At 41.7% G+C, this 27697-nt stretch overlaps 2 protein-coding genes and 1 pseudogene across 2 annotated transcripts; 2 read left to right on the plus strand and 1 right to left on the minus strand.

The window, feature by feature from the left end:
• Positions 1-9446: 9446 nt before the first annotated feature.
• Positions 9447-10466, plus strand: LOC131309707 (putative late blight resistance protein homolog R1A-10). The gene is made up of 3 exons (XM_058336304.1): positions 9447-9502; positions 9611-9779; positions 9918-10466. The coding sequence occupies exons 1-3, from the start codon at positions 9447-9449 to the stop codon at positions 10464-10466; spliced, it is 774 nt and encodes a 257-aa protein (XP_058192287.1).
• Positions 10467-10585: 119 nt separating this feature from the next.
• LOC131309708 (putative late blight resistance protein homolog R1A-10) lies at positions 10586-19193 on the plus strand. Its single transcript, XM_058336305.1, has 3 exons — positions 10586-10750; positions 10798-11974; positions 18997-19193. The coding sequence occupies exons 1-2, from the start codon at positions 10586-10588 to the stop codon at positions 11956-11958; spliced, it is 1326 nt and encodes a 441-aa protein (XP_058192288.1). The 3' UTR covers positions 11959-11974; positions 18997-19193.
• A 2280-nt stretch (positions 19194-21473) lies between these two features.
• On the minus strand, positions 21474-26095 carry LOC131309709 (F-box/LRR-repeat protein At3g59190-like; annotated as a pseudogene).
• Between the last annotated feature and the right edge of the window lie 1602 nt (positions 26096-27697).

Genomic DNA, 27697 nt, shown 5'->3' on the forward strand with positions numbered 1-27697 from the left:
GGGACATGAGCAGGATCCATACCAGCATGCACTGGCCGAACCAATGCGTGCTGATAATACCTGCGCATGCCACAACCCAACTGGCGTACTCCACTTATCAGATTTCACAGTCTTTGTTTGCAACCCTCTGGGCTCTGGAAAGGGACCAGTGCACACCCAGGGCAAACCACACAGTTAATTGAGCAAAATATACATAGTTACAGACAGGTGAAATGGCTTGAAGCCATAAAAATTGACAGGAAACCCCCTAAACAGAGTGGGGACATGAAAGAGGCCAAGGTTAAGCTAAGATGCAAGGGCCAGCCACTGGATCCTAGAATAAACTGTCGTACGCCAGTCATGGAATGCCGTACGCACGTTTGACCCTAATCCAGTGCTTGGCTTCACATCATCTGGGTTCTGGAACATGACCAGAAGGATCCCAGGGGCCTTCTAAAGCAGAGAAAAATGAATATTGAATGCTATAGCTAAACAGTTCTAAGATTCAGAAAGCTGTAAAACTGGTTATTTAGCATGCTAAGGTGATTGACAGGAATGTAAGTAAGCAAAAACGATGATCCATGATCCCCACGCCGGTAGTGCTCGTACTGCCATGACTGGCGTACGGCATATGTGTACCGGCGTGCGCCATGTCTTATCTCATACGACTGTTGTATTTTACCAGTTTAAGGCCAGGACTGGTATTGTTTACTAGCCTGGACCTTACTGGTTCCCTTCAGGAGCCAAAAACAGAAAAGAACGTAAAGGTGGTATACCTTTTTGTGTTGAGGTTTGAAGGTGGTATTGAGCTTAAGGCTTGGAGATGGAGGCTTAGATGGTGACTGTATATCAGTTGGGTGTATGGAAGTGGGTTGCTTTCCTCTCCCTTTCAATGGAAGAAGAGAGACAGGGAGTAAGAAGAGAGGAGAAGAAGGCTTCTTTTCTTTTTAATGTATCTAACCCCTTGCAAATGAATGCAATGGGGGTATTTATAGAGGAGAAAGGGCCTGAGATCAGGGCTGATCAGCTGGGGTTAAGGGCTTGTTTGGCTAGTTGGAACAACAATGGAGCCTCCCATGCATTAAATGCATGGGACTTGCCTTGATGGGGGGTGTAGGAGAGAGGGGGAACGCCTCTGCCGAGAGTAATCATCAGGGATACTGTGGCCGACATCAGGGTGGCCACCAAAGTCTCGTCCATGTGGCTGAATAAAGTTGATTTGACTGGAATTGACTGGCGTGCGCCACATGTTGACTGGCGTGCGCCAGTAATAACTGGGTCAACGGTCGATGACCGACACGTGGCAGCTTACTGGCGTGCGCCAGGGGATCAATGGCGTAAGCCAGTTTGGTTTTGCTGGGGCTATTTGGCTCTGGTTTGAAGGGTTTGAAATGGGTTTGAAAGGGATTCGGGATGCTCAAAACTCAAACATACCACCGTCCTCAGACTGTTCTCGACTATGATCATCATTGGGGGAAATAAAAGATCGACAAATAATGTTATCTGGACAGTCCAGAATGGGGTGTCTACACAAACGTGAGGCATACAAACTCCGTTGCCGAGCGGCCAATTTTTTCTTGGATCCACACGACAACCTTTACCGACGAACTTTCACTGGCCCAGATCTGCGTGTCGTCCACGACGACCTTGTGCAAACCGTTCTGGAGGAACTCCATTCGGGAAGCAGTGGAGCGCATTCAGGAGGACGGTCCATTGCACAGCGTGCATTGACGCAAGGCTATTGGTGGCCGAAGATGGTGAAGCAATCCGAAGAATACGTCAAGCAATGTGTTCGGTGCCAAAAGCAAGCATCTCTCATCCACCAGCCTGCCTTCCCCCTCAAAATGATCACTAGTCCATGGCCATTTGCGGTTTGGGCTTTTGACATAGTTGGCAAGATGCCAAAGGCACCTGGCGGATTTGAATATATGCTCACGGCCACAGATTTGTTCACTAAGTGGGTTGAAGCTTCCCCCTTAGTCAAGACCACGGCAGGCGACGTGGAGCGTTTTATTTGGAAACACATCATCTCGAGGTTCGGCGTACCGTACGCCATCCTTTCTGACAACGGCTCCCAGTTCGTCGCGTCCGCCATCAAAGCTTTTTATGCAAAGCATCACATCACTATCCATAATTCCTCAGTGGCCTATCCACAAGGTAATGGACAGGCCGAAGCATCCAACAAGACCATCACTCGGGGGCTGAAGCACCGTCTGGATCGGAAGCTTGGTAAGTGGGTGGAAGAGCTTCCACACGTCTTATGGGCCTACCGTACCACCCCTCAGCGGTCTACCGGCCGTACTCCATTTGCTATGGCCTACGGTATGGAAGTTGTCCTCCCCTTGTCTACTATGATCCCTACAGCCCGAACAGAAAATTTTAACCCTGTGGATAACAACGCACTTGTGGGGGCCGAGTTAGACTTCGCTGAAGAACTTCGTGACAATGCCAACCTTCGGCACACTGCATACCAGCAAGAAGTTGCAAGGGGCTACAACCGGAATGTTCCCGCTCGTCCATTTAATGTTGGGGACTTAGTCCTTCGGATGGTTACCGAAGCATCAAAGCTGACCAAGCTGAAAGATCCCTACAAAGGACCTTACCGAGTGGTGGAGAAGATTGGACATGGTGTCTACAAGTTTGCTGAAATGGATGGAACGCCAATTGCCAATCCATGGAATGCCCAAAAACTTAGGAAATTCCATGGCTAGTATTGGCATATCCTCCACCTTTTTTATTTTTTCTTCTTTTGTATTTACATTTTTGTTCGGCAAATACGCTTTTGAGCGTCATGTACTTAATACAAGTTTGTTTTAATTATTCAGTTGTTTTTCTATTTTATTCTCATAACTGGGGTATCTCACCTAGCCCCGGGTTCATGCCCTTGGGGCGCTGGAATCTCCTCCCCATGATCGGTAAGTTCAATATGCACTTCATTTGCTCGGGTAAAAATCTCGTAGCCCATGATGATTTGCTTGCTTGGGTAAAATTCTCGTAGCCCATGATGATTTGCTTGTTCGGGTGAAAATCACGCAGCCCATGATGATTTGTTTGTTCGGGCGAAACTCTCGTAGCCATTGATGTTTCGTTCGGTGAACATTATTGTCGTCTACTGTTTTGCTCGTTCGGAGCAAGTTTTCAAGCCCTTGATTCGGGAAATGCCTAAATACCCTTCTCAACGTTCTCCTTCGGATGCCCATTCTCGCCTTCGGTGTTGTTGCCTCATTATTTGTGTACCCAATTGTTTGCCTTACTGGATTCTCATTTTTTCACTGACCATCCACTAAGACAGGGGGCTTATACTTGGCTACACAATTAACATTATCCGAACAAAAAGACTTGGCAGATTCTTATACTTGGATACACAATGATTCTTATCCGAACGAAAAGACTTGTAAAACAAACAAATTGTTGCAAGTTTGTTAAAACAAAGAACGAAGATTGTTAATCATTCACCAAGAAATCCAACCTATTTTAGTTACATCCAATGGTTTGGCAAAATTCCAACTATCCGGAGCCAACCATATACAAAAACAAAACAACAAAAAAAAAAGAGCAAAAAAAAAAAAAACGAACACAAAAGCAAAGAGGGAAAGCCGGTTCAAATTGCTAGAGCATCTGCAGGGGCTGACACGGTGGTAGAGTTGGCAGCATCGGCTGTTGTGTCTTCTGCTTCGGCAGGGAGGAGGGGAGGTACTTCCACCAGGCTCCTCATTTCATCGTCGGGTTCAACGCCGGCGTCGTCAAAACCCCTGTTATACCCGAGCATGAAGCTCACATTGTGTTGACCTTCCTTAATTTCAGCTTGGAGTTCCAAAATCTGGTCGGCCACATCCTCCTCAGCCTGGGCATACCCTTTGTCATACTGCCCTTGCATCTCCTTTTCCATTTCTTTTTTCATTCCTTCTCGCCCGAAGGCTCTTCCCTCGGACAGGCCCTCCTCTTTGCCTTCGGCTCTTGTACGCTTGGCCGCTTCCTCGAGTCCTTTAATCAGGTCATTCAGATTTGCAATTTGAACTTCCTGGCCTTGTCGTACGAGCTCTGATTGCTCTAGGCTCTTCCTGTAGTCTTCGGCGACGCCCTTGTTATGCTCAACCAACTGCTTCAACAGCTTCGACTTCTTGTCGTGTTCGGTGAGATAATACTGGGCACTCATGATGGACTGGGTGGCCTGCGTTCATAAGCAGAATTAAAGTTATTCCGAAGAACTAGAGCGAATGAATTAATAATCATTGCAAGTACGAGTTTACTTACTCTTTCAGCATGATAGTAGTACTCACTCAGGGCTGCTTTTAGAGACGGGGGACTCTGTATGTCCCTCGGTAAAGCCAGCCCCGAGTGGAGGGTAAAGGCCAAGGAGGGATCCTTCTTGAGACTATCTGATTTTAAAATTTGTTTTTTGCTCGGGGTGATAAAATTGGGCACCCATGCGGCGTCGATGTCCGAAGCAAGCTCCCTCTCTCCCTCTGTTTGTGCTCCCTTCGGAAGCTCGACTTCCTGGCTCTTCCCCTTCGGAGCCGCCTTTGTCTTTTTGCTGGCCAGTGGTTCCTTCGGGGAAGGAAGGGCGCTCAGTGGTCGTTTTTTAGAGGGTGGGGGTGGTGGGGTTTTCTTGCTTGGGGCCGAGCCTGAAGCGCCCAGGGCTCCAGCCTTTCGAAGCTGGGCCTTTTCTTTCTCTTTTTCCTCCAGTTTTTTCTGAAGGACTTCTTTGATGCTCCTCGGCGGCATTTCCTCTTGTTTCTGAAACGGCTCTTCTTCGGTAGGAAGGCGGATTGTCCCCCGAAGAGGTTTATCAGAGCTCGGGCGGAGTTCTTCTGGAATCTCTTCGGAAACCTACTCACGCTCGTCGGTTACCTTCCGTCGGATCCGACCTCCGTACGTGGCTTTGTACTTTAGGATTGTTGGGGCGTCCCGTTCCTTGGCTAGGATGGTGAGAAGGGAATCGGTAAGACCACAACCTCGCGCCGCCCTTAACAGTACCTTGTTGAGCTTGGTGGTATCTGCCGAAGAAAAGCACACAAAATCGTTAATTAAATTTTTGATAAGTATAATAACAGCAACAGAAGGAATAGCATTAAAATAGACAACTATTCTTACTCGGAGTTCCCCTTCGTGTGGCGATCTCGAATTGGCCGTACTCATGTTCAGGGAATTGGAAATTTCCTCAAACCTCGACGTAATCGGAGGCCCATTTTTTCGAGTCGTACATGCCCTCAGGGATGATTTTCTGCATCTTCCTTCGGGAGCAGAGATAGTATCGAGAATACCGAACGTTTCTCGACATCATGTAATTTTTAAAAAAATGGTAAGCCTCGAGCCGAAACATCTTTACCTCAGCGAGTATAATTACCGAGTGAATAATGCGGTAAGAGTTCACGCTCAACTGGCAAGGAGTAAGGTTGAAGCGGTGGAGGATCTCTCTCAAGACCCTATGCATCGGGAACCGAAGGCCCCCTTCCGTGATTGCCATCAAGGGAACGGTGACGTGTTCGTCACTGTATCTTATTCGGGGACCTTGACCGGCGTGATGATAACATCGTCGGGGACATCGTAAACTGCTCGGAAGAGGTTCAAGCTCTTCTCGTCTTGGAAGCACTCCAAGTAAGGGCAAGGGTCCCTCCCCGTTCGGTCGGGAATTACGTCGGGGTCCAGTTGAACGATTTTCCTCTTCGCCTTTGGAGGTTGCGACGAAGATTCTCCTACGACGCCTGCTCCCTCGTTCGTTCGGCTTGATGAAGCGACTGGAGTTTCTTTTTTCGACTCGGCTTCGTCAGCCCCCTCGGCGTCCTCTCCCTCTTCTGCTTCGTCATGAGGAAGCTCCCTTTCGGACGATGACTCATCTATGTCTATAATGTTGGGGTCTGGCCCCATTGTTCGGAGAGGAGTCACCCTGGCGGGGTAGTCGATTCCTTCTATTCCCTCGGGGACCCCGCCACTTGACCTCGTGCGGTAGCTCCGGGCGAAGTCTCTAATCACTTCGGCTAACCCAGGATCGACCCTACCGAAATCTGAAGCTCCGGTATCCACCGACCGATAGGATTCTCCCGAAGAAGTTGACTTCGAAGACTCCATACCTAGAAACAAATAAGTGCAAGGGAAGAGACCGTTAGCGATTTGCATGGCCAGGAGTCTAAGTGCCTATGTTCGGTGTTCTATATTATTCAGAGAGATCTCAAGTCTACTCGGTTGCTTCCCGAATGATAACCCTTCGGAAGAAATTCCGAAGGAGGGATTCCTACCGCTCAGGGAAACGATGGGGAGCCCTACGCGTTTCCAATGGGGAAACAGAGATTAAGAAACTTAACATGGCTTATCAAGCTTCTTAAAGATTGTCCCTTTGAAAAAACTCATACTCAAAGGTACCCTCGTGTTCGGAAGAACATGATTTGAAGATGTTCATATGTTCGGAAGAACACATGAACACCTGGGTAATCGGGCGGTTGCTTCAGTCCAAACGAAAAGGAAAAAGCCAACTTAGAAGGGGCAAAAGCATTCGAAAATAAACAAAATGCGTCGAGAAATACCTGAAAAATCAAGAGAAATCTGTGATCAAAACCTTCAAATCTGCAGATTTCTGGCGATTTTTGGCCTGAAATGTCGCTTGAACAGGGAAAACGATCGAGAATGGGAGAGAGTGATTTTCTCTCTCCTTACCCTGCCCCTTTTATACTGAGTTCAGAATTCGAAGCGGTCTTGAACCCTGGCCGTTGAATTTGAGCAGGAGATTGATGTGACGCTCGATGAAAGGCACGTGGCAAGTATGAGGCGTGCCGTACCGCCACCCAATACAATCGTGACACCTGGCAACGTTTCAAATCGGCGGTTGCAGAAGCATTAAATGAAAGCTGCAAGCACGAGCCTAAAAGATTCCAAGCCTTTTTCTATTCAAACGACTTCGACGATTTGTCTGGTCATTCGTTCTTCGGAGCTACTTTTTGTTCGGCCAACTTCTATTCAACTCCTCATTTTCATCCGAGCAAGAAAAGCAAGAGTTGAGGGGCTATTGTAGGGGGCCAAAATATCCGAAGGATAGACGGATGCCCATGTACGTCACCGAACGTTTCGTGCCTTAACCAAACGTAAAGGTATTTGAGTTCGCTCGGAGATCTTTCCAAACGCTTGGGATGTCCTCTTGTTCGGCTACGTTGTTCTTCGGAAAGAACATCAAATGCTCGGAAATTCATCGTGTGTCAGAGGTGGGCACCACCGAGTACAGATGATTATGGGACCTTTCAGAAATATCTTGTGATAAGTAAGCTATCCTTTCTGATATTCGAAGTGACATCTCTGAACGATGTGACCTTTCTGACATCGACCCATGTGGCTCTATAAGATTTGAGAAGTGGTGTTCATTAAATGGCTCTGCTGCAGGACGCCATCCGAGCATTACGCGACACGTGGAAAGTAAAGCCCAACTTGCTCATCACTCTACCCCTTCGTCTATAAATAGAAGGGGATCACCATTAAGAAACTCTCTCTGAACTCCTAGACAACAGCACTCTCTCTTCTCTACTTACACATTTTTCTTACTAAACTTCTTCTTCTCTTTCCACTTACTGACAAGTTCGTCTGAGCTTCTTTCCGGAGGAACAACCCCCTCCGGCTCTGCAGGTACATCAAGACCGGCGTCATCTCTCACGATCCAACATACGGAGACAACTACACAGGAAGGGTCACAAAGAAAACCACCCCCACATTAATGAAGGCAAATCTTACATTTGCTTGAAACTATGAGTAATCGACAAACTGTATATGAATATACTCAACCATGTGATTTAGCTGGTCTTTGTCTGTGCTAAAAAATAATGACTCCCCTGAATGGCGGTGAATCGTTGAGCTCTTAATTAGCTCTTGGTTGGTAACTTGTGCAAGTTGCAGCTGCATCTTTAAACAAAGTACAGTACAAGAAAAATGAAAATTAGTGACGAAAAAGTGGCGACGAAATTTAATTTTGTCACTAAATGAGTATATTTGGCGACGAAAAAATAAATTCGTCACTATTTTGATAGCTTTCGTGACGAAATAATTTCGTCACCAATTATGCCTGTTTAGCGACGAAAAAAATATTTTCGTCACTAAAGGTACCCATTTTGTGATAAAATAAATTTTTCGTCGCCGAAAGCTTAAAAAAGGTGACAAAATTATTTTTCGTCGCCAAAGATAATCATTTGGTGACAAAAAAATATATTTCGTCACCAAATGTGAGCAATTTAGTAACGAAATATTTTTTTCGTCACCAAATGCTTAACTTTGGTGACGAAAAATAATTTCGTCACCATTTTAACGCTTTCAGCGACAAAAAATATATTTCGTTGTCAAATGGGTACCTTTCGTGACGAAATTTATGAATTGCGCTTTGTCACTAAATATATTTCGGACATAAGTCTTTACTAAAATCTCCAATTGAGATAATTCAAATTGGGTTTGAACAATAACTCAATTGCCTACAACTTTCATGTTTATCAAAACTGCTAATTATAATGTTTAAAGGTCCAAAATTACATTCAAAATATATTTTCATGTTAAACATATGTGTTATATATTAGATATTTCAAACATTTACTGAAAAGTGTGTGTAGTGCAGTTGGTTGGAGCTTGCGCAAAAAACTAAGGGACTCGGGTTCGAAACCTAGCAGGAGCAAGAAAGATGAATTTCTTTTCCCATATGAAAACATCTTTCGCCACGAAAAATTTCGTCACCGATTTCTTATATTAGTGACAAAAAATTTCGTCACCAATGTGACCCATCGGTGACGAATTTTTTCGTCGTCAAAAAGCACAATAAGTGAGGATATTCACTTTTTGGTGACGAAATATATCGTCATCAAAAGACACTATATGTGACGAAAAATAAATTTCGTCACCAGGTAGGAATCCTCGACAACCTTTAGTCGACAAATTTTTTTTCGTCACAAATAATATAGGTGACGAAAAACATGCAATTTGTGACGATTTTCATTCGTCACCCAATTGAATTTTTCTTTTAGTGGTAGAATTATGTAGAGTTAAGCCATAAGCATCCTCTACTCTTTTGCTGCTTCAAAGAAATTAGAGAGAGAGAGAGAGAGAGATGACTGACGCTGCTGTGGAATTTCTCTTGGACACCCTCGAACAGCTTGTAGTCTACAATGCTAACTTGATCAGCAATGTGAGGGACGAAGTTGATAGTCTTATACGCGATCTTCCGTTGTTGAAAGCCGTAATTGAGGTCTCGACAAAGACGCGCAGAGAGGATGTTGTCCTGAAAGAGCTGGTGAATCGCATCAGGGCTGCGACTTTCGAGGCAGAAGATGCCATCGATGTCTACATGGTTGAGGCTACTAATCAAAAGGCCAAAAAATGGCTCCTGAAAGTGTTCGGTAGCATTAATCATGCTTCTAAGCTTCCCAAAGTTGCAAAGACGGTTCAAACCATAAGGGAAGACGTGGAAAAAATGAACCACAAGCAGAGACCCTGCCAGCCGAAGAAGGATGGAGAGGAAGCTCCCTGACGTTGAAAAAGGCAACGTGGTGGGGTTTGATGATAGGTATGGGCGGGCTGGGCAAGACAACTCTAGCTAATAAGGTTTATAACAACCCTATAGTTTCGCATGAATTTTCTACTCTCGCCTGGTTTATGTGTCTCCAACTTATAGCAAAGATAAATTGTTCCTTTCCATTCTGAAACGTGTTACTCAAGTCACAAGCGACATGTCTAACATGGGTGAAGACGAGTTGGCTGAAGAAGTCCATCGCCAACTCACTTGGAAATATCTAATTGTTGTGGATGATGTGTGGGAGAAGGACTGGGATAGCATTAAAAAGGCTTTCCCCAACCACAAAAACAGAAGCAGAATCTTGCTAACGAATCAATTCAAACATGTGGCTGTGCATGCCGATCAGCATAGCCTGCCATATGAATTGGATTTTCTGACTCAACCTCAAAGTTGGGAGCTGCTCTAGAAGAAGGTTTTTGATGGAGGAGATTGCCCTCAAGAAGACTTGAAGGATGTCAGAATTCGAATTGAAGGACAATGCGATGGTCTACCACTCACAGGTCTGGTAATTGCTGGAATGCTTCAAAACGACATATCCAAGGATGCGTGGGAGACTATAGCTAAAAGTGTCAAAGCATTCCTTGTCAGGAAGGAAGAGGATTTGATGGAAGTGCTAGCTCTTAGCTACTATCACTTACCGCCTCACTTAAAAGCATGCTTCCTTTATTTTGGAGTCTTCCTACAAGACTGCAAGATCCCTTTCTGGATACTGATCCGATTATGGATCGCCGAGACATTTGTACAAACATCTGAGAATGTATGCTTGGAGGAGATGGCCAAGGAGCACTTGAAGGATCTGGTTGCGAGAAACCTATTGTTGGTGGAACAAAGGAGTTTCAGTGGTCGAATCAAAACATGTCATATTCATGATATGTTGCGCGAATTGTGCTTCAGAGAAGCTCTGGCAGAGAACTTCTTATTGGAGATAAAAGAGGGTGGAACGAATTCACCATGATGAATTAGCTTTGTCTCTAGCTCCGACCTGATCCTACAAAACAAAGCAAGAGCTCAAGTCACCGGTGTGGTGGCGTGTCAACCACCCTCTGATGCCTAAGTCAATAAAGAACTTGATGTATGGTGAGGGAATTGAAATTCTTGGTTATAAGTTGCATGTACCTCTATGGGAGTTTTACCGTTGTATTTATAGGCATCTTGATTGGAGGTGGCCAGAGCTGGTCCATGGACCTCTTTCCAGCTTTGTCTGCAGGACGTACCTGGCAAATCCTGGCTCTGTTCCAGGTAGGTTCTTGGAGGGGTCCTGGTGAAGTTTAGCATATACTCCCCAGGTTTGTAGTTCTAGTAATGCTGAGGTCCTTAGGTCTATCCTCCTTATCACACCATCTGCAATCAATCGTCGCCTTTGTACTCATTCTGGTGTTTTGAAATACATTGCTACCAAACCTTCTCACCCCCATGTCCGCTCTTCCTTGTGCTTCGCCAAGGATCAAGTCAACCTACCCTCTGCACATGTAGGATACATCCCTGACGAGTTTAAATTGCTGAGGGTATGTCACATTCAGCCCATTAGTTTTCCCCGATTTCCCAGTGAGATAGAACAATTAGTTCATCTCACTTACGTAGCCTTCTCCGGTGACTTCAAAACTATTCCTGCTGCCGTGTCCAACCTTTGGAACCTACAAACTCTTATTGCCGAAACATCCTCACGCACCACCGGCACCATTGACATTAAAGCAGACATTTGGAAAATGTTGAAGTTGAGGCACCTGCATACAAACAAGCCCAGTCAGTTGCACGACCCTATAGCCAAAAAAACTGAGGATCATGATAGCCTACAAACCCTTACCACCATCACGCCCCAGAGTTGTACTGAGGGTGTCTTAGGCCGGACTCCATGCCTAAAGAAGCTTGGAATCCGTGGGAAACTAGCCACCCTCCTTGAGGAGAAGGGAGGGTCTCTTTTTGATAACCTTACCACGTTAGAACAACTTGTGACATTGAAGTTGTTGAATGACGTATTCCCTGAGCCTCCTTCTGAATTTAAACTCCAGAGACTTCCCCAGTGCTACAAATTTCCACCAAACTTGAAAAGGCTAACCTTGGCTGATACCTTTCTTGAGTGGGAGCAAATGCATGTGCTGGGGATGTTGCCAAAACTTGAGGAGCTCAAGTTAAAGGACAACGCGTTCACAGGGGTAAGGTGGAGTCTAGTCGACGGGCATTTCCAGAAACTCAAAGCTTTGCAAATTTGGAAGACAGATCTGGTGTACTTGGTGGCCAAAGCTCATCATTTCCCAAGCCTTCAGCACATTGTTCTTGAGGACTGCACCAAGCTATGGGAGATCCCTTCTAGTTTGGGCAATGTAAAAACACTCCAGACAATCAAGCTTCATCAAACATCACGTACCGCTGCAGATTCTGCCTGGAAAATCAAACAGCAGCAGCAAGAAAGCAAGCTTAAGCTTGATATCTTCCCATCGGATCTTTGACAGGGCTCATCTCCAGGTTGGTAAAGATTTTACCTCCGTAGTATATAGGAGTATGTAGTTTCAGATCATGGATTTTCAATGAAAGATGAAATGTAGGGGCAAAAATCACGCAATCATTTTTTTGTACCTGGATGGGCCTAGCAATTTTTTTTTTTTTTTTTGTCCTTGTCATTTTGTCAGCGTCATTTTCTTCCCATTCTCCTAATCTAAACCAATTTAAAAAGTACCTCATGCTTGCGGTCTTTGTATCATATGTTTAGACGTAATATACTCTAAATCTGTTTTAAGTTCGCGTATAGGGAACACATCGGTATTTGAAAGTCTTCTAATTAATGAATGTGCAGTTACAGAATTCAATAGATAATAAAGTCGGCTCGTTGAATGTGCTGCACTATAGGCTATAACCATCAAACTATGCACTTCCTTCGTCAACTTTTTCAATAACCATCAAACTATGCACTTCCTTTTCGACGTTGCTTTCCACACATAATGTCTCGCTTGTTTGCTCGCCCCTTCACAAGCCATTCTTGTGTAATCCGATGCCCATAATTTTTGCTTGCTCAGTGATGTTTACCAATTTTTCCCTCAATCGAAATCGACAGAAATTTCGGGAAACAATGCCAACAACAAAAATAAGGGCGAATGCGGCTATGTTTCCACAAGACGGATCCGTGGTTTCACGCCATGTTTCAGGACTTCACCGGAGAGAAATGGCGGTTGAGTCAAATGCAAGATTAGTGATGAATCGACTCGTAAAAGAAGACCGTCACCCGCCAATCTTCAAGAACGGAATCAACCCATCGATTGGGTGGAGTGGATTGATGGTTTAGTGAAATGAGGTGGAGCAGAAGAAAAATAACAAATGGACTTCGTTATTTTTTCAAGGTAGAATTACAATCAAGAAAGATGGATCCTCATTGAAAGTAAGAAAACTAAGTTAATCCTACTTCTAGGAAGACAAAAAATAAGAACAAAGTTAAGACTTTGATTTGTTGGAGAGATTACAATAAAGTCTAAAAAGACTATTTATAGGAAACAACAAATGTGTAGGAAATAACTTCCTAACTTCCCACTACTCTTTTTGAAAATTATTAAATTTTTGTTTTACATTTCATGATCCGGAACCTGACTGTCCCAACTGGCCAACAAATGGCCGTTACCTATCTATACTACTTCTTTTAAACGTATGAAAATGTTTTCTACTTTTTGCTTTCCACAAATACCCCAAGCACTTTCAATTAATTCCTACCCCACCCTACGCCTCTTCCCCAAACAACACAATACAACCCAATACAATGACTCGAACGGAACCCCTAGCTTCCCAAAGGACGCGCGCACCTCACCGGAGATACTATGGGAAACGGAACAACGTAAAAGGTTTGGACCGGTTAAGTTTAATTTCATTTCCTTCCAACGGTGAAGATGTTATGCAATTAGTTATGTTTGTTCCAATGGCATCAGTTCACCATTAACCTTCGGGTCGTTCTGTACAGTTGCTTCCTTACGTATGGTCACTTTCTTATCTATAAAAAGGCTCTACCTTACCTTTTCATTCACATTTTTTGCTCACAACCGCATACCACATTTCGGATTCCTGACAACGGTGAAGATGTTATGCAATTAGTTGTGTTTGTTCCAATGGCATCAGTTCACCATTAACCTTCGGGTCGTTCTGTACAGTTGCTTCCTTACGTATGGTCACTTTCTTATCTATAAAAAGGCTCTACCTTACCTTTTCATTCACATATTTTGCTCACAACCGCATACCACATTTCGGATTCCTGACAGTAAAAACGCTCGGATAGATTGGCGTGCTACTTTTGATCGTTGATAATTGAGTAACCGGGGAAGCAATCTTTCGAGTATTCCAAGTGCATGCACCAGTTTTGGGGACGAAATTGCTTTAAGGATATATAACCAATATTAGCCTCGATTGCTAATTAGCGGACGCCTGAAATTGGCCAAGTATGTTTCTATTCCTCTAACTTGTTTTCATATAGTTTGATAGTTTGAAAACGGTTTCTAACCACGAATGTACAGTTTTATTTCTCATATTAATTAAAAACCGGGACAAAAAAGAAGGGAGAGATCTTTTTTTACAATTTCATTTTTCCATTGTCTTGGACATGATTGCAATAAGCCCAAAAACTTATTAATGAAAAACTAAGCCTAGGAAGAAATTGAATACTTGAACGATTGCCTCCTCCGCAATTCTCTTCCAAAACCAAACCGATGCATGATTTTTCGGAAGCAAACAGAACCAATGCGAATTTTGAACCACTGCAACAGTTAGTTTCCACGTCATTTTTCTGAAGCAAACCAAACCAATGCGAGTTTTGAACCATTGCAACAGTTGGTTTCCGAACCAGTACAACTGTTCAAGCATGACCCTTTGTGAACCAAGTCGTACATGTTCGGACAGTCACTTGTCTGCCTATGTAAACAGATTGTATCTAGCCATTTCATGCATCCAAAACCCAGAGAGCACACATACACTTTGCATATAGAGTCGGAGAGAGTTCTGCATAGTTTTAGTTTGTGGGCACGCAATCGAAGTGCTGCGTTTGCGTGCGTAAAGATCATTGTATCCAAGGAAGCGGACGTCCAAAATCGGGAGCACCTTGACGAGGGTGAAATCTGCTTTAAAAACACTAAGATTCTTCGCCGGACTCGATCTACTTCGTTTCTTTGGTGTCGGCATTTGTGAGTTATTCGTCTTCGAATCTGCTTACTTAAATTAGTTGTTTAAGTAGTTTGCCTATCTACTTACTTTCTCCCGAATCTATTTTTATATTGGGTTAATTAATTAGTTTCTTACACGCAGTTTGTTACTTGGGTAGATTTCCGAATCTGAATAATAGCTCAAAAGTTTTTCCATTAGCATCTTATTTAATTGGAGCAGACAATTGTTAGATGAAAAGGTTAATTGGATAGGAAACAGAGAAGGGAATGACTTCGGTGCTCTCGGTCATTTTGGGGACATCGTAACTTTTGGCATAACAAAACCATTATGAGTATAACCAAAACCTATCATGAGCATAACCCAAAACCATTATGAGCATAACAGAACCATAACAAAGCATAACTTGTCTGTTATGCCATGGTTGGGTTTGGTTATGTCTTGGTTGGTTTTTTGGATATTCCTTGGTTATACCTTGTTTGGGTTTGGTTATGCTTGTAATGGGTTTTAGTTATGCTCATAATGGTAAAATTATACCAAAAATCACAGTGTCCCCAAAATGACCGGGGACACCATAGCATCATCCAACAGAGAATATTAGATTAGAAAAATATGAAAACCTCAACACCGTTGCACCTGTGGCACTATCAAAGAGGTGTCTTCTCACACCAAGGTTGAGTGAGAAATTTTTCATTGTCTATGTCACGCCCTCGATTTTCAACATAATTATAGATGATTTTCATAAATAAGACCTCACAATTATTTCGTACGATAACCCAAAGAGTCCAATATTCCCATTTCCGTAATTGCATTCCAAAGTCCAATAGTTCCCAAAATATTACATCATTGGCTCAACGGCCCAAATTAACTTAAGTATCAAGTGTCAAGAGAATTAAGAATTTACAAATATTTCTTAATCAAAAGAGTTACAACTTAAGTTACAAATACATCTTTCAAAAAACAAAAACAAAAATTCAAAGATGAATTGGTAACTCCTTCGGTTAGCTTTCAAAAAAAGGGGTATATCCACACTCCAAGCATTCCAATCATGCAAGCTACTGTCCCAAGTTAGCACCTGAAAATGATGTAAGGTTTGAGCTACACTAGCCCAGTAGAAAAGTCTACACAAAGTCTATATGCAAATGAGACGAAAGACGCCGATGGAACATAGACCTTCGGTTAACAAAGGAGCATGGATAAGACACAAGTACTATATTAGAAATTAAGAACTGAAACACACACTTCACTCTTGTCAATCAACCTATCATTGTCCTTTGAATTCTTTTTTTACTCATCTTTCGATCTTTACACATCCACCGCATATGGTTACATTCTAACCGCTTAGTATCTCATATGTTCCCTATGGGTCCTAGATAGGCACACAAGAAACCCTTCACATCGTCACATCACGAGATCAATCTAAAGACATTCTGGGCATTAGGACCCCATATACCCAATTTACATTCTGGGTGATCGTGACCCCGTACATCCGATTCTCATTCCGGGTTCTCGAGACCCCGTACATCCTATCCTCATTCCGGGTTCTTGAGACCCCGTACATCCGATTCTCATTTCGGGTTCTTGAGACCCCGTACATCCGATCACACGTTTTGTTCCCAGCTTCAGGTTTCAAAGATATCAACCTTTACAATACGTGCTCCACGTTACATCGAATAGCTACCCTTTTTATCATTGTATTCTTCACATGTTCGTAAACCGTCATTAATTCCCCTTTAAGCAATCTACTAATCTTTCACTTCAAGTTAAACCCGTACCCCACGCATCAACTGCTCACTATGGTTTTCAGTTCAATTAAGGCGGTAACATATCACATTATATCCGTCGATCCTAGTTTCCGTGACAATTAACTCAATAAGCTCATTCAAGTCCATCAGACATGGTTTTATGTATAAAATAGGCAATGTTCTCGAAATACAAGGAAGAATGCATTAATGAACCCAATAGAGTCGATGAAAGGCTCCAAGAGTTGTTTGGAAGAACGTATGAACAGCTGCTGAAAGATACTGTAGCAGCTCAACCACCTACCGGTAGGTGATTGAACTCTACCGGTAGAAGGAAAGAATTCGGTACTTGACCTACCGGTAGGTAAACGAGCCCTACCGGTAGAAACTGCGAACAGAAGAGCCAACATTTTGGATGAACCAACTTGTACCTGACCTACCGGTAGGTGAAAAGTTCCTACCGGTAGAAGTTGAATACGTTGAGTAGCTTAAGCAGCTTGACCTACCGGTAGGTAGAAAGTTCCTACCGGTAGAAACTTGATACGTTGAGTAGCTTTTGAGCTGCTGCAGTACGTTTGAGCTGGATGAGGAAAAAAGTTCTTACTTGTCCTACCGGTAGGCAAGAAGTTCCTACCGGTAGGGAGAGTGTTTTCCAGACGATTTTTGACAGGATTTTCAGATTTCGATCCAATCTCAATAACCAACAACACAAGCTCAAAAATGATACAAGAACACTCAAATAACATATAAAGAGAGGTAGAATTCCCTACCTCGAGTATCCAAGCTGAAACCAAAGAGATTGAGCAAGCCCTAGCTTCCGGAATCCCAACCGAGCTAAATACACCGAACCGAGCTCTATCCAACGCGATACGAGCCCGAATACGCAAGTACAAGATGGAGTTGAGGTTGATTGTTATGGGTTTTGAGTTTGGAGGAGAGTTTTCGGGTGAGAGAGTGAGAGAGATGAAGAGAGCTGGGAGAGAGAGTGAGAGACCGAGAGATGGAGAAGAGAAAATAAATCCCCTGCCACACACCACACACATATATATACTCCATATTACACTAATACCCATATCTCCCAAATCCTTGCACATTAACCCCCCAACCAAAATTTCCGCATTAAACCATCATTTATCCCTTTATAAACTTTAAAATTATATAAAGAAATTTACGGGTCTCTACAGTCTAGACTAAAAAGTAATAGGAAAACAATTACCTTATTTGATTCAACACTCATCTCATCTCATTTTCCTCTCTACACGTTTCTTAATATATTTTTCTCTCTATCTCTCTCCACTCATTACATCAAAAATAACTTTCAAAATGTTGAACCAAACAAAGTGAATAATACGGAGATTCCATGATATTACTTGGCCAAGCTTTCACGTGCATCGCACGTGCTTTTTTACTAGTTGTATATAAAAACGCTAAGCATACAACTATCATGGATAGAATGGTACCTCAATTTCCTTTGTTGAAAAGTAAACTTGATTTTAAGAATTATGAGCTCTCAGGTATTGTGTAGACACGCACATGATACATGAATGGTGCTGCTAGTCTTCTGAAGTATTTATGTATTTAGATAAAGGGTCATGATATGTACTTGGCTAGGTTCATGTTATTAGGACCCTAGAAAATATACCTTTGAAAATCTAGTGGCCAATGTAGAGACAAAAAGAGAAAAGAGTGAGTTTGAGTAAAGTGAATGAACTACAATGAACTAGTCAAGTGTTAATGGAGTAATGTGAAGTATTTTGTTACACAAATAGCATGTTATCTCCTCCTCTACGGCTCTTCCCAACTAAGCTTATGGATCTCAACCATGACTGACTTTGTAATGATAGTAGATTCATGGGAGGTCCATAATAATTGCTTAAGATAGTCAATCCCCAAATTATAGTAATTGTGTAAGATAGTTTAGAGCTTCCATCGATCTTGCATGTTCAAACTATGGAATTGTTTCACTTTTGTATTGGAATTGGATAATAGCAAGTAATATATATAGCTACACTTACCGTATGTAATTAATAGAGTTTCCTACATTTGTGGGAAGCAATGCTGTGAAGCAGTTTCCCCAGAGTAACCTACTTGTGTAGTATTCATATGTACCTGTTGTAGGCGGACAGTTTTCCGTTCCATTTGACTGCTCTAAAACTGGAGCAGCAGGTGCGAATGTGCGATGTCGATTTCTGTAAACATAAGTGAACACCAGTTATTTATTGGAAAGACCGTCATACTCCATCCAACCTAGGTGGGATGGGCTCGCTATGACACCCCAAAAAACAATTTGGCATTTCGTTTTTATGGTTCACAGGTTACTGTTGGATATCATTCAGAAATTGTTATTTCAATTATTTGCTATTATTTGTGAGCTGCTACTACTCGTGTGATACATTGTTGAGATGCATACTTTGTTCTTGATACCTTATTGAGATGCGTATCACGTTCCTGATAGTAATTGTTGAGGCGCATAATTTCTTCACATCAGCTTCTAAGAAAATAGTACCAGATTATTGTTCCATTTATTCGCAGGCCACATTCATATGCACTTTCCCTTGGCATGCTAAATTACTCCATGAGTTTTTAGCTGACGAAATTATTCTGCACATTCTTCAGGTGATAATTCAGATGGCAATTGATGATTTGCAGCACCTTTGGAACCCACCTGTTGGACCTCTAGGGCATCATTTGTCTCGTATTTGTGTTTAATGAAGTATTATTGTTTGTTTTGTAGTATAAGTTGTTGTATTTGAATAAATGGTGGATGTGTGGATCCCACTGACACGTATGGTCGTTCATTTGAACTCTTGCATTTTGGTATAATTTAGCACTTGTTTACAATATATTGAGTTGTTAGGTTATTTAGGCTTCGTTGCCTATGGCCCACGGCTGGTCTTGCTTCCTGAATCGGGTTGTGACAGTAAGTACTACTATATGCCATGCCTAATCAAATTTTGCTATGGGCTATGTTCCATGATCTATTTTATCATTAATCTTCTGAATGACTTTTTATGTCCTTAGCTTGAAACAATTCTTACATTTAACCATCAGAGGATGATATTGGCTCCGGAACAGGTTCGTAACTACAACTTGCTGTACATGCTATATATCGAATTTTAGTGTTCGGATGGAAGAAACAAACCCACGCACAATAGCGAACGGCTATTGATTTACCCACAAATCTTGTACATACGCAGTCTCCCACACCACACCACACTGGATGGCGGCAGAACCCGGTGGGGGCTAGCTCGTCTCACTCAGTTTCCTGATTTCCTCACACTCACTGCACTTCACATATGCACTGATATATGTACAACAACCAACTGGAAATGAAACACATATCTCACCTGATTAGGAGTCTAGTTCCCTACCAAACTAAAATAATCACGTTTACCTAATTTGAACATTTAGGAAGGGATTTTCAAACAAAAAAAAACGTTTAGGAAGGGAAATTTGAATTAAAGGAGATTTAAATGAGTGCTCGAAAAATACATTAGTCATTCCAGAGGTGAATTGTTACTTAGCAAGAGAAGTAGATTGACTAAGAACAATATATATATATATATATATTTTTTGGGAACACGTTAGAAATTCATTAATATCAATAAAGATTACAACCTACCGTGTGTCTCTAATACAACTATTGCACATAAGTTAACAAAATACGCAGCCAAATCAAATGAAGGAATCAAGTCCAGTGATAAATTGATTGCAGAAGTCAGAGCCTCGCATGTAATGTGTCGATGTTCAGCTGTCACAGTAGTTCCACAATCGACGATGCTTTCCACAGTAACCAACCGATGCCAACCTAGTGCAACCGATGCCAATCTAATGGCTTTTTGTACACTTTCCGGTAGAGAGCACCGCGTGCATGGAATAAATATCATGCAACTAGATGGCCGAAAAAGTCAACTACAGCGCAGAATCGATAGTGAAAATGCAGTCCCACACCGCAACCATGGTTATTGAACCATGAACTACTAAAAGCGAAGAAACCTCCACCGCAAATGCTTAATCTACCCACCCAACACACAGAAAATAACAGCTGGAAACTTATGACACACCAAAAGACTAAACTAATGCATATCAAGAGCACCGCAGGTCTGCAACCGTGGTAAGCGGTAAGCGTAAGCCACCAATAACGAGCAATCTGGTCTTGAGAATTTGACCAATAACGAGCAATGTGAGTCTAGTAAATCCCATCGTATCGAGCAGTCCCTTGAACAACCTCAGCCGAAGAATTTGATCAAAGGCAGCCAAACCGCTGGCCGGATCGCGCCCATTATTTAATGGCGGCCGACACAGATCAGTTAGCCATTAACCCAGAACTTGCAAAACCATCCGCGACAACAAACCCCACCTGCAAAGTGCAACCCCAGCCAACACCCAAACTAAACTGCAACGGTGAATAGCGTCGCTGCAGTGAGCATCACTTGGTCTACCATCGTAACCTGCAACAAATAACAAAACACAAACCCCAAAAAACACCAGACATGCATACACAATCTGGTCTTGAGATGACTGATCGTTCCGGATGGGGAAGGGGAGAACAAATAGGGGAACCAGAACGGATCGGTGAGGGAAGAACAAAGAAAGATCCGATCGGACGGGGAGAGGGAAATCGGAAAAGGGGAGGCCGATCGGAACAAAGGACAGCCGATCGGACGGGGAGGGGGAAATCAGAATAGGGGGGCCGATCGGCTGTGAACAGTAGATAGGGAAGGAAAATCCCGGATGCTCGACGGCGAGGGGATATTAGAGTTGGGGGAGTCGAGCGAATGGGGAATAAGAGCATCTCCAGTCTTAACCCATTTTAAGACTCAAATTTAAAAATAGGGCAAAAATTACAAAAATTTCTCTCAAATTTTTGACCCAAACATTTTTCCATTTTGGGTTTTTCTCATTTTTTTCCCCAAATCTGAAACAACTTTTGCCTTGACCAATTTCTCCAACGGCTAGTTAGAGAGAGAGAGAGAGATGTGTAAAATTTGGATTTGATGGTTGGAGATGTGTCTATCCAAAATAGGTTTTTATCCAAAATTTGACTCAAATTTGAGAAAAAATATGAGTGAAGGCTGAAGATGCTCTAAGGGACCGATTTGTGGGTGAATATCCGGCAACAGGGGGGTTGATCGGGAAACAAAGGGGCTGATCGGTGGAGGTTGTGGGTTGTTCTCTGGACAAGATGAGTGGCGTTCAGAACGCCGTTGGTCTACAGAGGAGAGGTCACCCGATGCCGGAGGTGCCCCAATCATCGGAAGCAGAATTGAGAGAGATACTTATTCCCAGATAATCTTGATCGCAAAAAATCAGTACTCGCAACAGCTCGTACGGCAATACACTAACACCGTGTTCATCCCATAAATTTCTGTCAATTATTACTCTCATTTTTCTCTTTATCGCTCTCCACTCATTACCCAAAATCCAAAATCCTAGAATGAGCATGCTCAAATGTACTTGACAATTGCCTCAATAAATAGAAGTAGAAAGATCATCAACAGATTAAGGAAAATTCAAGCGACTATAGGAATCTCGTACAAACACAATTGTTGTCAAACTCGGAATGGGGTTATGAGCAGTTTCCTTTGTGTTTTTTTGTTTCCATTTTTGGCGAGATATTATTCCCCAAAACAATTAGCAAGCTATGCAAAATCAAAATTAGCTTTATTAGTTATCAGAACAGATAGCGTTGAAGGATGGAAGATTAGAAGTTTACCTGTTACTACAATGGAGTGAGAATCTCCGTCGTCGGGGACGTCCTTTCGTCTATCGGAGTGATTTTATTCTTCTCTTTGATGACATGGATTTCATACAATGTGGCCAATTCTATTTTCGCAAAAACGAATTCACTCCTATCCGCTTCGATTATGTACCAATCAGAATTCAATTAACATGAACTTCAAGATATTCAAGATTTGGAGCATTAACAATGATCTTGTATTTAAAACCCGCTTCATGATATAATTCCTCCTCATGGATATGAAGATCCAATGTCAACCTCTTCAACGAAGGCACAGAAACATCAAGAGTCCACATATTATCCCATTCTGGTCTCCTTATCTCCTACTCCTCAAGGGCAGGATAGCCCAAGAGGAATTCTCGGATCAACCCATCGTCCAAATAAATAAGTGAATTCAGACTTGAGGGTCTTGAGATTTGGCAAACAAACATAATGCGGAACATTAAAAATGAATTTGCCATTAATCTTCAAAACCACTAAGGTTAAAGTAAAAAGGCTCCAAGGCAACTCACCAATCTCACACATAGTCAATTCAAGGTCGAGCTCACGAACATTACACGTTATGACAGCACAAACCCATGAATAAAAGTGCGAAAAGTCAATTTTTCCGTGGCAAGATAGCCAGAATTTCTGAATATGCAAATTCTCCCAAAGAACAAAATATCTGTCAAGAAAGGTCGTGAAATTGTTCATGTAACCCTCCTGAAATCTGTCAAAGTTCTCTCAATTGCCCCTGTAGTTCTTCCATAGATGCAACTCAAAGTCGATATTGGAAACCTAAACCCAAAGGTACTTCCATCTTTTGGCTAAAGTGCTTGTTTGCACTGCATTTATTGTTGGAAGAAACGATATAATGTGACAAAGAACCGCATCAGGTAAATTGCTGATCCTGTCTTCAATTCCATTAATATCCATACCCTCATAAATTTTCTGAACTTTCATGCCTTGTACTGGCAATCTTGAATCCCTGACTCAAAATATTCCTAACACTGCATAAGGAAAATGCAAAGAACAAAGTTGAACTCGAATATCCCAACAACAAAAGAAAACAATTGAGAAAAATATTAGGCCAAATTGAAGGAATTGTCCTGTTTTTCATGTTTTAGCAAAGTCAGCGTTATAACTTCCAAAATATTGGTCTACACATTTAAACACGGTGCATTACTAGGAGGCAACCGGCCTTGCGCGATATACCATAACTTCAAATAAATATTTGCATTCCTACATTTGTTGGCTCCCCAAAGGCCATGGCATTTACTTTAGAATAAATTAAAGAATGCAATATCATCTGTGCTCCTCACAGTGGCTAAATCCTAAATACATTGCTTCTCCTCAATCTAATTCTCGTTGCGCTAATAAGAAATAATCTTAGTCACTAAAACGTAAATTAATCTAAGTCACTCAACAGGGGATAATTTCACCTTTTTTAAATTTTTTTTTTTTTGCTGGTTTCCAGGCAAGAGGTAAAGAGAAAAAGAAAATCAAAAGAGTTCCATGCCATGCAAGAATAACATTGGTTCAGATTGTCTTTGTTGATGAAAAATGAGAATGATCACACACCCCCAAAAAAACTTTGTACCACATGTTAGGGTAAGGGTTTTAACGTATGCCAAGGTAATCTAGATTACACGATCTCGTGTAGAACTCAACCCCAAAAGCTAGCTATTAAGGTGAGGGTGCCCTCATGCTTATATACTTAATATTACTTTGGTAAACAAACGATGTGGGACTTTGCTTCACAATCTTATAGTGTGGTTTCAAGGTTCAGACCTGCATTGCCCGTATACGGTAAGTCGGTAAGATAACATCATTCTCGAATCTCTATATATCTCTACCGGGATCAGCCCTCCAATGATTCACATCTCGTTGTTGCCACATCTCTCGCGACTAGTCCAGTGACCAACACAAAGTATTCCTTTTTTAGATCAATTCACACTCTTTGCTAATTTTGTACCGGGCATGCTCGTTTTTACTGTTCAATAGTAACACTTATATTACAATTACTCCAAGTACAATACAATGGGCGCCGACCACTCATTTGGATGGTGAGAAAGGAGAGATAAGAAAGTGGAGCTCTTTCTCACCAAATCTCATCATTTTTGTGAGATTGGGTGAGAAAGGGGAAGGGCCAATAAATCTCTTTTTTGTATTTTTTTCTCCATTTCTCACCAAAATGCCCAATCCAAATGAGGATTTTACAAGAAACCATAACTCTTTACTTTCTTTTCTCATGAAACCCCTCCATCCAAAGGGGCTGTGAATGATTACGCTAGAATGAAATTCGACCCCTTCACGAAAACAACAAATTAGAATCTAGTCAAATAAAAAAAAGTGAATCAATGAAAACAATTCTACATGGTTTAGTTAACAACGGAAGAAGAAAAAATCTGGATCAGCAAAGTAATGGACATTTGAGAATAAGAATCCACACCATAAATAGTGCTCAAAATATGGATATGTAAATGATGCTCAGTTGCTTAATACTACAACTAGGGTAAGGAAGAAAAACAGGGTTGGTAAAGAACAACTGCAAAGGAATAGGATTTTAGGGAAATGCGAAGATATAGTTTGAAGAAGTGTACCTACGACTACGAAAAGTGATGACACTGACTTGCCCGCTTTTGAAAGGAGGAGTTTTTCAGGATCCGGCGTTAATGCCGACCATGGGGCACTAAACGAAAATGGGTTTGGATGGTGGGTCTTTTGGAGGGAAGAGAGGGAGAGGGAGCGGGAGCTTCTCATCCATTAGACCAACTCCTTCGTCTATAGCTTACCTTAAACTTATTAAACTTGACAGCATATTCTTCCTCAACAGAATGCTATACCACATACTTATGACTACATAAGTTTACGCAAACTCATAACTGAGAAAAAAAAAAACGAATTTTTTGTCAAGTCCGAGCAGGCGATCACAGACAAATACTTTCAAGAAATCTTTTGGACAAACTAAGGAATCAGGTTCCCCTGGGTTCCTGGGTAACTCAAAATGAAGATATAATTCTCTACTGAATGGTTCATACACTGCACCACATGAAGGCTTCACCCTACCTCTGTTGTTTTTATTGTTCACATTAAATATGTAGAGAGAAAACCAGAAGTTCACATGAAAAGGTATCTTCAAGGGATGAAGTCCAAACTGAAAGCAATCATTTCCATTCTAAGAACCTTAATCTTGATCGCAAAAACCAACAGTAATATGCTAACACCATGTTGGTCCTGGGATTTTGGGCTTTGGACTTTCTCTCTTGCATGGTTCCCAATAAATTTTCTCACAATTATTACTCTCATTCCTCTCTCTATCTCTCTTTCACTCATTATGCAAAATCCTAAAACGAGCATGCTCAAATGTACTTGACAATTGCCTCAGTTAATAGAAGTAGAAAGATCATCAACAGATTAAGGAAAATCCAAGCGACCATAGGAATCTCCCAAAAACACAAATGTTGTCACACTAGGAATAGAGTTGGGAGCAGTTTCCTTCGTTTTTTTTGTTTCCATTTTTTGCGGTATTATTCCCTAGAACAATTAGCAAGCTATGCAAAATAGAAATTAGCTTTACTGGTTAGCAGAACAGATAGCGTTGAAGGATGGAAGATTAAAAGTTTACCTGCTCCTGCAATGGAGTGAGAATCTCCGTCGTCGGGGACTTCCGTTCGTCCGTCGGAGTGAATTTATTCTTTTTCTTTGACAACATGGATTTCATACAGTGTGGCCAATTCTATTTTCGCAAAAAATAATTCACTGCGATCTACTTCGATTATGTACCAATCAGAATCCAATTAATATGAACTTCAAGATGGTCCATCTTCTTGGCGATCTCTACAAAATGAACTGTCTCGATCACAAAGATAAACCAGAACGAGCTCGCAATTTTGAACAAACCGTTGCAGTTCCTACTACACTGTTTCAATAGAAACGGGCGACGTCGTTTTATGTTAAATGGGTTCAATCCAGTATACCCAAACCTATTTTCATAACAACAAATTCACTCCAACCCTCTCAGATTATGTACCAATAAGAACGAAATTGATATTATCTTGATCACAGTTTATCTCCTCGACAATATCTATAGAATGAACAGTTTCGATCACAGAGAAAAGCCCCAATGAGATCACAATTTTCCCAACATGGTTTTCAAAGGACTTCTCAAGTGCAACAGGCGAAGTGTTAATGATTATGGACGACGTCGTTTTCAATGTGGTCGACGTCGTTTTTGAGAAAAGCTCGACTCGAAGTGTAAGCCCAGCCCATCAGCCCAAGTAAACAACTGTTCCCGTCACCTCTTCCCCCTGGTGCGATCTGCAACCCCCCCCTCTCTCTCTCTCAATTACAGGAGCTGTACTCTCCCGACTCCATCGCTAGGAAAGAAGACAAGCCATTCTGATTCGGTTCGGAAAATGGTCGAACGAGACAAAGAGTGGGATTAACACTTCAGGGCCCTATCTTCTATGGCCAGAGATTCCAATTTCGCCAGCGATCCTGCTTCCGATCCTTCACTACTCAATTCGGTTTGTTTTCCTCTCCATCTTTCTCTCTCTGCTACCATGTCTTCATATCTGTACACATTGCTTAGGTTCTGTTCTTCTTAAAGACTTGAACTAATGTTTTTGAATTTTTCTTCGTCTTTTTTCAATTCATATTAATCATCTAATTCTTGCCTTCTTCTTCGTCTTTTTTCAATTCATATTAATCATCTAATTCTTGCCTTCTTGGATTTGTAGGAATATAAAAGGTAAATATTTAGTTTTATCAAAAGCACAGAAAAAATTAAAAAATTCACGGAGAAAAATTCAAAATAGCTGTCTTTGTGGCGTCAACTTTTTCCAAATTTGCCGAGCAAAAGTAAAAGGGTCTTGCTAACATCTGCCTATTAGGTGCAGCCAAACCAAACCAAACTAAACTGAGCCTTGTGTCCTAATCAATTGGGTTTGGCTACCTAGTAGGCACAACCGCATAGGATAATATACAAATAAGGTCAAACAAGTTTGGACTTCAATATATATCTCATGGATACTTATACACTTTCACAAATATCAATACATTTTTCTCAGATATCGAAGCACGTTTTATATGTTATAGGAAGGCAAACATTTTCCAAAAAGAAAAAAAGAACTTTTTTGTTTACAAAAGGTAAGGTAAACCTACGAGAAGTAAATAATATCGAAAAAATACCAAAACAATAACTTAGGAAGAACACATCCTAAAAGTTTTGTTTTTTACATTTTTTGTTAACGAATTTTCTTGATTTATCTTGTGTGGTCATGTGAAGAAGCTTCACGAATTGTATAAAGCTGAGAATTCTGAAGATTTGATAGCTAGGGTTTATTCGCAGCTGAACAAGATTTTCCAGCGCTCAGTTGCTTCAATTTCTCAGTCTCGAACTTCTAGCGGTCTTCTTTTACTGGTATTCATCTTTTTGATACATGCTCCTTGTCAATAGTTTAAATTTACTTTCGGAATTTCATATTGGCGGGTTTTTTTTTTTTATATGTCCTAGGTTGTATGTTGCGTTTAGCGTGTTTACTGAGGTGGTTTAGGCTCTTTTGCCGATATGGATGGATTTTGAAAGGTTTTTTA

The sequence above is a fragment of the Rhododendron vialii genome, chromosome 12a, assembly GCF_030253575.1.
Source record: "Rhododendron vialii isolate Sample 1 chromosome 12a, ASM3025357v1".
In the NCBI taxonomy this organism is placed as follows: domain Eukaryota; kingdom Viridiplantae; phylum Streptophyta; class Magnoliopsida; order Ericales; family Ericaceae; genus Rhododendron; species Rhododendron vialii.